Source organism: Nestor notabilis, unplaced genomic scaffold, assembly GCF_000696875.1.
Source record: "Nestor notabilis isolate BGI_N333 unplaced genomic scaffold, ASM69687v1 scaffold9538, whole genome shotgun sequence".
Classification (NCBI taxonomy): Eukaryota; Metazoa; Chordata; class Aves; order Psittaciformes; family Psittacidae; genus Nestor; species Nestor notabilis.
Window position 1 is genome coordinate 183,174 of NW_009940609.1, and position 14,763 is coordinate 197,936.

At 36.3% G+C, this 14,763-nt stretch overlaps 1 protein-coding gene across 1 annotated transcript in view; it reads right to left on the reverse strand.

Moving 5' to 3' along the window:
* The window catches only part of STRN (striatin, calmodulin binding protein), a gene marked incomplete at its 5' end in the record, with an annotated part of 35,940 nt that extends 22,194 nt beyond the window's left edge, over positions 1–13,746 (reverse strand). The window contains 3 exons of the mRNA XM_010020447.1: positions 359–494; positions 2,297–2,432; positions 13,582–13,746. Of these exons, the coding sequence (XP_010018749.1) occupies positions 359–494; positions 2,297–2,432; positions 13,582–13,746 (437 nt within the window). The remainder of the gene's footprint in view (positions 1–358; positions 495–2,296; positions 2,433–13,581) is intronic.
* Positions 13,747–14,763: the final 1,017 nt, after the last annotated feature.

Sequence of the window (14,763 nt, forward strand, 5' to 3'; positions counted from 1 at the left end):
AAAGACAAAATAACTTTCATGTCATGATTGTAAAATAAAGCTTTATCAGAGCCCTTCATTAGCATGGGTCACTGGAAAAACACATTGAAACTCCACTCATAAAATTCAAATTCTATCTGCCTTATTATTAAAGAAAAGGAAGAAGACAATGACAAGAAGCATAACCCTTGAAGAATCCTTATATTAAAGCAGTATAAATAAAAAGGAGAACATTATCTCAAGAGGACTTCAGTCTACCAGTTATTTACTGTAGTAATACTCAAAAGAAGCTGTGATCGTGATAGAGATCTTAATCAAGCCCAAGTATTCTTAGCACATTTTTTTTTGATTCCTGGTACAATCCATTACATTTCCTTACCCCAGTCTGTTCCATCTCCTGAACTTCTCGATTCTCCATCACCTTCATCTGAGGTAACCAAAAAGTCAAACTCTTTCAAAGCTTCTTCTGTATCTCTGTCTTCACTGCTGTCAGATAGAACTCTTTTCCTTACAATCTGAAAGGTCAGGATAGAGAATAAAAAAAGTGAATTACATTATACACACATCTTTATACCGAGCAGTACTGTCTTGTCTTCTATGCAAAATCCTAAGAAGTTGAAGAAGAAGCAGAAAATATATTAATAAGCAAATCTGGAATAAGTACTCAGGCTTTGTTCAAACTTTTACGTCAAAATGAAATTTGTCTGTAGATCTTTCTTCTTGTGACAATTCATAACAAATCTACACTGACCTAGATCACTACTATTTTAATACCAGAAAAGTACAAACTTTCTTAATACAGATTTTAAAAAAAATCCAACCAAAACCAACAGAAAAATCACAAAATCCCAAGCAAACCCCCCAGAATACTGCAGAAAGGACTGCAGCAAAGCCAAACTCACTCTGCTTCTCAGAAAATAGCCTTCTTAACTCTCACCTCTGAAATCACTCTACATGTGGACCAAAAGACAAGTTTAGGAAAAAAAAAAAACCAAAACACAACAAACCACAACACAACTGACAAGACCTCATTTGCTCAGATCTGGCAAAATCATTCCATCCTGGATACTTCCTCAGATATTAAAGGTATTTGAACATGATACTTCCATGTTTAAACTGCAATTCCCTTTCAAATTCACAAGCAAACTATTTTTAAAAAAAATTACATTTTGTTAAAAGACAAAATACATGTTTCAATAAAGGACCTCAGTGTATGCTCTCTGAAATAAATTTACTTTTCTCTCAGTAATCAGAATGGACTAGATGCCTTACAGCTATGAGACATGAAATCTGTAGCACAAACTTTACTTCTACAGAAAGAACAAACTACATTCATCACAGTATTTTGACTTGGAACCTTGCTAAGGGTCAGTCTGTAAAGACTTCAATACATAGACCAACGTCCCATAGTTCATGAGGATGAATGATTGTTTCCTCTAAATACAATGAACCCATTTCAAAACCTGAAGCAATTCTAAACTTCAAGCTTCATTCCTTCAGCAGCCTTATTAAACACACTCTATTACAGATGATTTTACAGAGGAGTATCAGACATTAGTTCACGGCCCATGGATGACAGGAACAAGTTTACAAAGATTCTCTCCAAAAACTGTTTAGAACTGATGAGTTTTTAAGTGTTCATTCGCAAAACTCATCATAGAAGCAATCATATCCATCTTAAGTCTGACCTGCTTCAATTGCTAAGAAACAGAACTCATTGAATAATGACCAGATCATATAGCAAAGTACAGCTCAAGAGGGAGTTTCAGGTATTTCACTGTAGAGTTTTTCCAGTTACACTTTTTCTTCCTTCCACAAACTATCTAAAGAAAAATTTGGTATTTCAGTTCTGTAACCTACAAAGATAAATTTCTATGAATAATTTGAGATGTCAATACATTTATACAAATATTCAAGAAACAATGCATTTTTGACATGCAACATTACAAACACCACCCTCAAACTAAACTGAAAATTGTAAAGAGGGACAACTGCTACATTAAAAATTGTATTCAATATATATAAAAATATAAATAAAAAATACTAGGCAATATGGAATAGTAGGAAGACAATTTAAAAAAAATTAATCTGTCAGTGAAAACTTAAAGCAATAAAGATGGCAAAGCTTAACTTGTATGCACAAACGCAGAAACGCATGTATAATCCCTTTTACGCACACATGCTTGGACAGACCATCATAAAGATGTATTAATGATTTGCACGTGTACATACACAGTCAAATACTTTGCATACAGGTATCTCATTAATCTCACTTTTTCAGTTCTTCGTAAGTTTTTCAATTATTTTTTCCACTCACTGTTGCAGTATCAATGATTGTTTTCTCTCTTCCATCAATATCATCTTCATCTTCTTCATCACTAAAGTCTGCAGCTGCATTTTCAAGAAACTTGAAGGTCTCTAGCAGAGAGGCAGAGTCAGTCAATTCAGGTTTCCTAAACAACAACAACAACCACCACCATAAGTCAAAAGAAATTGTAACAAAGTCACTTTTGCAATTACCAGTCTGTTATGTATTATGATGTCTAACAACACGACACTAAAATAAGCCTATAGCTAAAAATGTTTGAGGATTAAAAAAATAAACAACAATTATTCTTCATCCAGCTGCAATTACCAAGACAGACACTTCATTTTTTCTTTATTTGAAAAGCATTTTAAAGCAATGTTCATCTGGTACATGCCCAAAAGCAACTTCAATACTGATATACCATCACTGAAAGCCTCAGCAACAAGGACATGAGTTACAGCTACTAAGTTAGCCTACCACATGTACATCAGGGTACAGGAAAACTTTGCTGCTGCGATGTGGTGTTCCTCATGTTGCTGGGAAACATCAAACTGTAGCTCTAACAATGATTAATTTTTAAGACATGGTAAATCTGCCACTATAAAGCAATATAATGGGAAAATATCATTGATAACTAAATAACATTTACGTAGATGTTATGATTAAGCAAATAAGGAAACATATGAAGACTGGGTAAATCATGCCTGCAGTGGCACAAATTCAGGCAATGCCTCAGAACAGGAAGTGTAAGGGTTGTTATACTAACAACCAAAGAGGAAGAATCCAAGAAGCAGGACTGTAACTATTATTAAAACTCTGATGAAAGTACAATTAAAGCAATCCTATAACGAACACCAGGTATCATGTTTTCTATGCAGAAAACACACTTCCCCATCAATGCCTCAAAGATGAAGTGGTGAAAAAAATTATTCAGTTTGAATTCTAATGATTACTTCCAGTAAAACCTTGTCCATTCTTTATATGACTTTACAGCAGTAAAGACAAGCTTTATTGTTTTCTTACCTTTAATCAGTAGTCTGTTTTTCACAGTTCATCACTAAATGCACGTCATCTTGATTTTCACAACCACTGAAACAATAGAAGTCTCTCTCTCTTTTCAGAGTTGTAGCTCTAAATTGTCTTGTACAGTCACCCTTATGACCAGCAAGTGCACTGCTAATGCTACATTTTGTTTCTGCTGTGACACATTTCAGAAGGTTCAATTAACTAACAAGCCTATATAATATGGCCTTTTAAACTCCCTGCAGTGTAAACATCTGATCATCCATCCATCCATCCATCACCCACTTATCCCAGTTTGTCTTCGTAACACTTTTTGAAGGTTTATTACAGGGAACATCCAAAGGCAAAAGCTCTGATGCGTAATAAGGCATGATAAGCAACACATTTCCTTCTTTACACAGTCTCTGCCTAGGCACTTCTATGCTTACATGACAATTAGCAGGAGTGGCTTCTTGATAGCCCCAGCATGTCTGCACTTCATTAAGACAATTTGCTGTTCTACCCTCCTCTCATTTACTCATCTTCACTGCTGAAAAATACCAATAAAGATTTCACTCGCCATTAGAAATTCCACATACACAGCCCCATAATATACTGTGTTGTACACTATGTTTTCATGGTCACTGGTTTTACTGAGAATGTTCCTTCCACTTTCCCCTATCTTATCTTACATACGAACAATCTCAAACATGCTTCCTGAAGTATTTTGACCCTCTTGTTTCTATGGCAAATCTGAAAGCAGTCTGTAATAGTTTAATTTTTCCTTAAGTAATCACTACCTTGGGAGACTACAATACCTCATGAATCTGTAGCAATAATGTAAATTTTCACAGAAATCGTATGGTACTCTTATTTTGCTGTTCCAACACAAAAATATTGGCAAGATAAAATTTGTAATATGCTTCACTTGACTAGCTTCTTGATTTTCAGCAAATTTTGTGTGTCCTGGTCAACTTTTAGGTGACTAAATCATTGGTTTTTCCTCTATATTTTGCCATGTAAAAATCTACCATGTAAAAACATCATGGCTGCTAATCTACATTAGCAACTGTCAGACATGCTACAGTAAGTAGCAATCTATGAACTAGTAACAAACAGGCTCACTCACACTGAAGTTCAAAGTGACTACCGAAAGAGAAGGTTAAATCTTAAAGTAACTGATCTGAATTCAACCGTCTCATTAATTATTGCATACTTGAGAGGGCAGGATATATACATAACTGTATATCTCCATTTACACGGTGGAGGTAGAAGGCATCTCAGGCATTGGAAAACACAGTAGTTTATCAGGTATTTCAAAACTCCTGCACAGTACAAAAATGTACAAAGTCAGCACAGTACAAGAGATTATTTGTACTAGAGTGGAACTTCCAAGAAAGAATTCAGAAGAACCAAAAAAAAGTAAACAGAAGTGACAGAATATTTAAACTATTTATAAGTTCTACAGGGAAAAGAAGCTTCAAGCTGACAGACAGGTTGATTGGTTATACTGTACTCCCAAAAATTTTAGCAGTCAAATAAAAAAATAACTCTGTAATTTAGCATCCTTTAGCAGTACATAAACATAATGCACTTTAAATATTACTGAAAGCATAAACACTTAGGAATACTGTAAAATATATGCAGGAAAATGTCTGGCCTTAGTTAATTTCTATAAAGTACTTTGAAGGCAATTCAAAGCTTATTTGTTTCATTATTCTCCATCTGTTTAGTTTGTTTCTCATTATGGGGTCATTGATAAAGCAACATAAAAAAGCAGAAGTGGCAAACATATATTCAGGGATAGTGTAGTATAATAAATTACTTTAAATTCCATTTCAGAAAAAGAAACACAACTCAACATTTCCAGGGCTTCTCTAGTTTAGAATACTTCCTAAAAAATTAATGGATGAAAACAATAGAATGGAGCTCCCAAGGCAAGGACTAATATACGACCTGTAGTATTATAGGCATGAGTGAAGCAAGACTATGGCACAAGGCTCAGGACCTGTTGCAAATAAAGGGAGACCAAAAAAACCCCACAAAGGTCTCAGAAAGGATAATTCCTGTTTATTGGGCTGTCCTGGATCAAAACGTGTGTTAAGGGAGAACATTATTTTCAAAGGGCAGGAACTTAAGCGTTGCTTTTTCCCCAGCCATACTGACTAAAGAAAACCTGCTAGTGAAGAACAAGCTGAAAAGCCCAGACAGCAGGAGCAGCTACAGAAGCTGCCAAAGCAGAGTGCATACAATGACCAGATTTTGGCATGACTTCCTCAACCCTGTGCTCCTCAGCTGCTTGTCCTGAATCTCCTTCCCACTGCTGCTTCCTCAATCGTACTCTGCAACCACAGCACTCTTGCATGGTTTACTTCCCAGCACCTAACCTTGCCTTCTTTCCATGAGGGTTTCATCGCAGTTGACTTACCAATTCCTACTCAAACCTCAAAAAAAAAGAAAAAAAATTATTTTACCAGTATAACATCTTCTATCAGATACAGTTAACTCTCCATTACATCCTCTCCAGTAGCCTTATGCACCTAGACAGCAAAGGTTAGGGGACAGAGAGACTACCTATTCATGTCTGAACGCAACTAAGTACAACAGGACTAACTGCTTATCACAAGCACAGCCAGCAAGTAGTGCCCCAAAATAAAGCATAGCTACACTAATGCTGCTGAGTTTTCCATCTTACTACTAATGGATGGGCAGCACACAGATTTTGTGAATATTACACAGGGAACTTCTGATCCCCAAAGATAAGATACTTCTTCCGCTTAAAATGCAAAATTCCTGTTACAAATGGGCTGGTAACTGAAATACTTACCTCCCTTAGAGCAACATAAACCTGAAATCACATTAATATTTTTCTCCTCATGAGAAGTTGCCAGAACTTTCTGCAACTGAAAATCTCATCATCTCATCCCAACTTGTATATTACAAGCTGTAGAATTCAGATTTGTCTTAACCCCTTGGCCCCATAAGACTAAAACTAATAATAATATTTTCCCATGAAATCTAAGAAACACAATTTGTGGATATTCCACATGTACTATTTCTGCCCTACAGTGACACAACTCAAGACAACTATTTTGTACAAAAATCTAGCCGGCCCTGACATCAAAATATTTGCAGTCTTATAGAATGTATAGTGTTTGATTTGCTCTCCACATTTAATATTCAGGATCTTAATACAAATCCTGTTTCTTACTGAGTGAAAAGTAGAAACCATAACCTAAGGGAAAGGCGAAGCTGTTACGTGGAAACTAAAACAGCATATTGATCATACCTTTCCTGCTTCCAGCATGATCCAGAATGTTTCATATTGCAAAGTCAAGTTTAACTTACACTAAAGCCACATTACAGACACGTATTCTCTTTGTAACCAACACATTTAGTATTTCTCTCATTATCTTCTCCTTTGTTGATAACAACTCTTGGGAGTCTGTGGTCATGTCCAGGAAGACACTCAGACTGCTCCCACGAACAGCCCAGCCGCAAGGCCATTAATTGCCTCGGTCCTACTCACTCCCCCAAATGAAAAAGTAGAGGGGTTTTGGTTCGTTTGTTTTATCCAAGACATACACAAGTTATCTTAAATAAAACCAGATTTTATTGATAAATTCAGAAGCAGGAAGAAATATCACAGTAGATTTAAATAAACACAAGTTCAGCTAAGGCTGAGAAATGTTTCTGGGGGCCTGTAACAGGAAAAAGCCTGTTGTGACCCAGCATTCAAAGAGCTACTCTAGCAGCCTCTTTCTTGAGCCATTTTCTTTGGCTCAGTTCTTCCTACTGTCAAAATGCTCTACTACAAGGTCGTAAGTTTTATTAATTCCCCATAGAATTTAGGTGTTTCATGTTTTAACAGAGTCTTCTCAATGTGGCTGGTTGAGCTCTTTCGAAATGGATGCAGTAAATAAATTCATGCAAATTCAAACGTATTCCTTTCTGTAAGGGTTGTCTTTAAGAACAGTTTGTTAAATCTTCCATATCATGCAAAATCTTTCATAACTCAGCACAGAAAATATCAAACTAATAATATATAAAACTATGGAACACTTAGAATCAGCAAAATTTACAAACAAGGAGCATGGGACAGGCTAGATAGTCTGTCACAACCTCTGAAACCTGTTTTGAATTCACAGCACACAGTGCAAGAAACAGTGCAATACATACTACAACTGGTAAGCAACACTTACAAAATGGTTTGGATGTAAATTGGAATCAAGAAGGAATACAATTTTAAAAGGAAAGGCCACTTCTCCTGCCAAATCTAGTCAGATAACTGTATGTCAAATAAACAAGCTTTTTAAAGAATAAAAATAAAAAATAAATTCAATGTTTGAAGAAACGAAGTAACCTTTAATAAGGTATTTCTCCATCCACGACCCCTCTCTTTGCTTCTCTCTCACCCACTGCAAACCTTCTCTGTCTCTTTCTCCCCATTCCTTCTGTACCATGACTCTTACGTGACATTTCGAAGAAGCATCCCTCCAGCCTTTAAAGCCATAGATCTGTGCCAATGAAATTAACAGAGTGGTCCATTGGTACTACTTTCTTCACATAAAACCCAATTTTGTCTCCTTTTCCACCTCCCCCCCACTTTAATGCATCTGTTCAAAGTATCTAGGTCTGGTCTAAATCAGATACTTTCGAAATGCCTATTAGGTCACTGCAAGGTGGAAGCAGGGACAAACAGGAAAAAAAGTGTAAAAAAAAAAAAATCACACCAGAAAAGGAATACAGCAAATAGATTTGGGTTTTTTTTCTTTTTGTAATTCAGTATTTTATTCTCACATACTATTTTGAAAATCTTTTTCACGGCAGATGTTACCTCAAGTTTTTAAATTCAGAGATATTTTACCAAAGAAACCATTTTATAAGCTAGTCAACACACAACACTCATCAGCCAGTATGCAGCATTTTCATTACATGGGTCAGTGTTAATAGAATTCATAGAGATGCAAAAAAGTTATTCAATGCCTTCTGGTACAGAAAGGCATTAATTCACTGAAGTGCCAGTTGGAATGATTTGTTGCACATCATAAAGGTAAGGTGCTCAGAATGTTTAATTTAAATCTTTGGAAAGGTCTTTGGATTTTCTGAAGTGTTGAGGTTTGATGCCTTTTTGCCCAAGTATAGTATAGGCAGTGGAAGCCATATTCAGTTCAATAGAATAAAAAAAGGTATTACATCAGTTTCAAAGACAGACTGATATATCACTCAGAACTATTTTTCTTTAAAAAGTTCCTATTGACAATAGGAACTAATGATCAAACCTAATGATCAAACCCTTAGCAAGAACTCAAATAATGTACTTAGTGTTTTATATATATACACACATCCATATATATGTGTGTGTATATACATATATATGCTTGCCATACCCTCATACCTTTCCAGTTCTATCTCTTTATTCTGTTTGCTTCCACTCATACCAAATGGTAGCCAAATACACACCTTCAAGAAAGTAAACTAATTTGACTGTTTAGGTTTCAGTCAGTAAGATAAAGCTATTAAAAATGAGGTAATAAGTGAATCGAAGATACTTAAGTACTCTCATGTTTTCAAGGCTACATATGACATTTGCAGGCAGCTTTCATTTCTGTTTCAGTTTGTTGGGGGAAAGCATTCATTCCCCTGCACTTAACACTGCAGGTGTTAAGAATTTCAACCGTTATTACAAAGTTATTATTTTAGTATGTATTTTTGAGTCCAGTCATGCCGAGTGGTACTTATCTTTTGTAATGCAAGTGAGCTGATTGAAGAAACTGAAAACAGATTCCCTTTACAAATCCGTGAAATAACTGGGAACAGGACTATATCTATCTCAGGTTATCATAGCAACATTTCATTTATGGAATCAAAATCTTGCAGGGTGCATTCAAAATCCACAGGATGTCTTGAGTGCTAAAGTTCTCAAGAGGATCTGTACATTAGCAAATAAATAGGCAATGTAAGAATACAAGTTTGGCCACAGATGTAGCAGCTAGTAATGCATAAAGACTAAGGCTAGTTCATCTAATAGTAAGAGGAGAAACTGATTTGGCTTTAAAAACTTTCAGACAACAGTAGTTTGTTCATCACTGTACCAAAAGAAATTAAAAAAAACCCTAAAGAGGTGGGGGCAATTCTGTGATGTAACTGCAACCTTCTAATATATACAAAATTAAGCTGAGAGACATGAGGGATCAGATGGCAATTTTCTAACATAACTGGAGCCTACCAGAATTCAAGTCACATAATTTCTGCTGCAAATAAATATTATTTTCATAAGTATTTACACTATAGTATCTACTGTATGCTTCTACAAACCAAAATAAACAGCATCAGCTTCACAATAACGACCCCAAATCTCCTCACCAGCCTTTCCCATAAAAAGGCTCAGCTTACTGTGGATACCTCAAGTGTCCAAACCCTGGCTGCGGAAGTGGGTGTAACTGGTGTAACAGGCAGGAAGATACAACTGGTATAACAGACAATTCATAAAAATTTGTAAAAGATGTACTTAGCTAAGCAGAGAAGGAACATCCTTCCTACCCACCACAACGTACACACTTCACACATCCCTGGAATCAGGAACAAAACACCCTTACAAAAAAAGGCATTTCCAAAAAAAAAAAAAGTGCGAGTGTCTGCTGTTGTCAGAAGTGCAGTCAGAGGTAGGTCCGAGGTATTGCTGAAGAAGGCTGAGTAGCAGCACCAAGAACTATACACAGATGAATGAACTTACACAAAAACCACACTAAAATCAGACTGTGTTGCGAAGTACACCAGTTTTTCTGTTCTTTACCGGAATTTCTCTCAGTACCAATTTGTTCTGTTCTCCCGTACTTTCATTTCACTGAGAAAGTATTGGTTGATTACCAAGAGAAAACAGCCAAAACATAAAGGAAGTTCTGTTTCCTGTTTCTGTTACCTTCTCTCTCCTCCCAAAGAGGTAACTATTATATAGCAGCATAAAAACATCAAATACCTTTCTTTTTTCTTTTTTTTTACTTTCTTTGGGATTTATCACAAGTGTTCAGTCGTACAGAAGGCAGTTTAGCCAACCTGTTCTTTCTGCAATTTACATTACTCTATGGAGAAATCTTTAAGGAAATTTAAAGCTAGTGTGACTTCTAGTTTCCTGTTCCTGAAACATATCATTGTATCTATATTCCTTCTGGTTTTCACTGTGCCATCTTCCCCTCTGTTGTACGTTATCTTTGTCACTTTCACCCACATTCTTTACAAATTCCTATTGATTTGTCTTCACTGTTTCTCACCCATGAGGTTTCTCTTTATTCAATCCCCATACTCCACTTCAATCTGAGTCTCAGCTGGGCCCACAATATTATGCAGTTCTATTGAGATCAAACAATTGAAATGTTCCAAGAGATGCATTTTCTCACTTTAACAGAGGTATTCCTCATTAAACTCAATTAATTTCCATGCACTACATTTTGTCCAGCACTCTGCTTTTCAAATGTAACTAAAGCATTTTCAGGTTGACCACTAGCCTCAGACTTGCTAGCAGACATTTGACATCAATGTTCACTAAATGTCTTGAACCACAAAATTTGCCAAACCGCATTGTCTTGAGCACTTAGCAGGCTTCTGTGGTGATAGCAAAGCATTCTACAGAGTTTCACTGTATCCATACAGCTACATACAGCCACAGAGCATCTTCCATCTGCATTTTAGTTTGCAGCTGTCCCAATGTCTGGTGGTCCTGGCAAACATGCACGTCTTTAAATTTCCTGGGACTGCACTATGGCTTTGGTTGGTTTCTTGCTCTTCCAATGTCTCACTGTAACTTTCCTCTTCTACCACTAACAAACTGCAGGCACTTGTTCATCACGCTCCTTCCAACCATATAGGCTTGGTATGGCCCCAATCCTCTTCTCACTTTACATTCACACTAGGAATAACAAGAGGCTGCTAAAAGAACTGCCAATCTTTTTGCCTTCCCCATAGGCAGTCTAGCACTGGTGAGGTTGCTGCAAATAGTGCCCCATGTCAGCTGTGGACTAGAATTTAGCTGAGCCACCTAAATTTTTCGCAGTTCTGCCAACTAGGTAGAAAAGCATCAAATTAAGTTTTCAAACACTCAGTAAGAATTCCAATTGGGATCAGGACCAAGATACATGTGCCTTAAATTTTAGTCACACATTCAATGCTAAAACTCTTAAAAAAACTCCCCTGTTCTACATGTTTAATGCTGACCACAGGTAAGGCAGGTAATGGGTAAGCGTGAGCTACTTAAGAACAACATCTCATCTCATTTCTGATTTTCCATCTGCCATAAAGGTGCACTTTGAAATGCGAAACAAGCGATGATGCAGTTGGGAGGAGGTGAACAGTGCTATATGCCACAGAAACAGTGAGGTGTAACATTTTACAGTATCCAGTAGCACAAGATGAAATAGCTGTTAAATAACAGGCAGTCTCTGCCAGGAAGAAAGCCAGATAATGCTGCTGCATGGAAAACTGAAAGAAGTGGTATGAAAGTGTACTTGAAACAGACAGAAGAATCACAGCATTGAAAGCTAGTACTGTACCCAGGTTGACCAAGGAATTTTAGTAAAATCCCAACTTTTTCCTCTCAACGACGTAGATCTCAGCAGGTATCCACAAACTCAAAATCACTATAGTCACATCAATCCTCATGAGCGAATGAGATCCCTGGAAAATTCTTCCACTGTAAAACCCCGGAGTCACTTTTCACGCAACACGTATCAAAGTGTTCCCCTAAGCTTTCTAACACTGTCTGTCATCTTATGCATCACAAGTGAGATGAAAAGAGTTTCTCAGAGCATGCAGCCTGACCAATCTTGCAGTTGACAAGCTTGCAGAGCCACAATAGAAGGGAACTTGTTTTTCTCCCTCAGTGAATATCCTCAGCCATAAGATAGACTACAGTGTTAAATCTCAGATCTACCCAGAAAGCAAGAAGATAGGAAAGAAATGCAAATGCATCCAAAACTGTGGTCCAACCATTTCATCTATCAAATAACTACCTTATAAATATACTCATTTCAAAACTGAAGACTTAAAGACTTAACTTTAAAGTTAAGATCTTTATTTACCCACTGTCACCAGAGAAGAAGCAATCCCTTCACCAGAAATCGAACTAAAATTGTTACTGTAATATATCAAGCATTCCTTGTTCTTCAAAAACAAAGCTGCTGCACATAAATGACATGGCTTGTCAGCTACGTAGGGGCACAATGTATTTTAGTAGCTTGCGGGTGTTCAAATTTTCCACCTCACAGCACTGAATTTAATTACATAACAATGAACTTCTGCCCTTACATAACTTGCTGGCCTGAAGTTGCTGCAGCTATCTGCTGGGTATAATAAAATTTTATAAATGGTTTCTAAAAGTCAGAATGTGTCTTATAACAGTACCAGACCTTAGAAAATAGAGGTCTTGAATTTTGCCACATCAGTATGGAAAAGGAAAAAATAAAAAGAGGGAGAATCTTTGAGGAAAGCTGTGCTTGCTGATGCAGGCCAAACTACTGGGAACAGCTACCTCATGTACCGTTGAGATAAACAATTCATTTTTATCATTTTCCAAGTTTTGCAGTATCTTAAACAAGAACAGACTATTTTCCTGAAACCTGTACAGTTAAGTTTCAGATTGAGCTTACTTTTTTTTTTAATCTGCATGAAAAAGAGAAGAAAATGGAAAAAAGCCTCTTATGTTTTCAATATTACTTAAAAGCAGAAGTATGCATAAAAAGCTTTTACTCTCCTTTACTAACTCATTATAGTATTAGAAATACTGAAAGACTAAAATGAATACCTTACCTTTTGGTCATATTTACATATGTATATGCATTAGTGGAAAATCAAAAACTTATAGGAATCAGAATGTAACATGTGACTTTTACAGATCCACTCAGGAAAATCCTATAACTAATATAATTTATGAAGTCATAGTCAGCACAGGCCAGAAGAGCAAAGCCTGTAACTGATACATTAAAGTTTGCAGCAATACAAATACGTGGTTAACCTGAAAGAACGCTGACATTTAACCACTTAGCAATCATATCTCAAAAGCAGCTTGATTTGACTTTGTGTTTCCAAAAGAAAAAAAAGCCAAAACCAATTCATAGTGCTTTTAAGCTGTTAATCCAGAATTATTTCCGCGCTTATTGCTTAATATAATAAAATTAGCTAGAATTGCTCTAATCTGCAACTAAGGAAAAAATCCTGAAATCTTCTCAGGAAACAAAAATTTGTTCTACACCGTTAAGTGCACTCATGCAGAAAGATAACAATGTCATCTTGATGCTTACCCAATCATTGTGTTTTCTTTAATCTGGCCCTCTGTGCCATTTACCATTGGCTCTTGATTTCTGTTTTCCTTCTCTGAAGCATCACTTGAGAGGCCCAATAAAGCTCGTACTCGTTTTGACTTCACATCCAATATCGTGTCAGTGTAGCCCACTTCTTGTAGATATCTGTAGGAACAGAACTCATGCTAATCTTCTATGCACATCCCTCTTACCCAAAACAGTAAATGAAAACTTCTCCATAACTCATCTTCAACCCCTTTGCTAAGCAAAGTACGGTGCTGTGCTAATGAAACATGCTTATAAATCATCCTGTACCAGCTGCAGAGGGATCGCCTCTTGCAGTACCAGCCTCTACAGTCACTGAGAAAAAAAAACCCCACAAAAATAATCAAAGAGCCTAGCAGTCAGAGGTTATACAATACGTTATTCATTCATTTACTAAAATGGGTGGAAAAGCACTTTCTATTAAAATATTTACAACTGGTTTATAAAAATCATCGCAGTTGCATGTACAACATAGCCATTTTATTTAATACATGGAAACTACACATGAAGCCTTACAAGAAGTATCCTTACACAAGCATTATTAAAAGCCTAGAAAATAGAGGGAATCAACAAATGCTGTAGCTGTAACTACTAGTAAGAGTTATTTATACACACTACATTTGATAAAATCTTTGCCTTGCCTTTTCCTTATTCTGCAATGGATCTGCAAAATACTGTCGTGCATGTAAGGGCTGGGGATCAAGAATCCTGGAAAAAGGTTTCTGTGCTTTCTCTTTTCCTCTAGAATACAGAGTTAATAGCACTGCCTTCTAAGAAGCACTGGATTGATTAAATGGTCAATATTCCAGAGAACTCAAAAGAGGGGAAATGCTATTTTAGAATAACAGCTGTTACAAATCAAGGACATGCACTTTTCCTGCAAGAACATTCTCCTCCAATTACTTAACAATATCCTCTACATAACCACATTAGGAGAGAAATACTGACTGTTGGCTATATAAAAATCAAACAAGTCACCTATGCAAAACAGAATCCATTGGCAATATTCACTCTATATTCAGCAGTGTATCACTTATTAATTGTGCTGAGGAGTGACTTGTCTTCAAAATAATTGATCAAAGTGAAGTCCACTCTATTTATACAGTATTTATATTAATAAAATATTTAAACATTAAT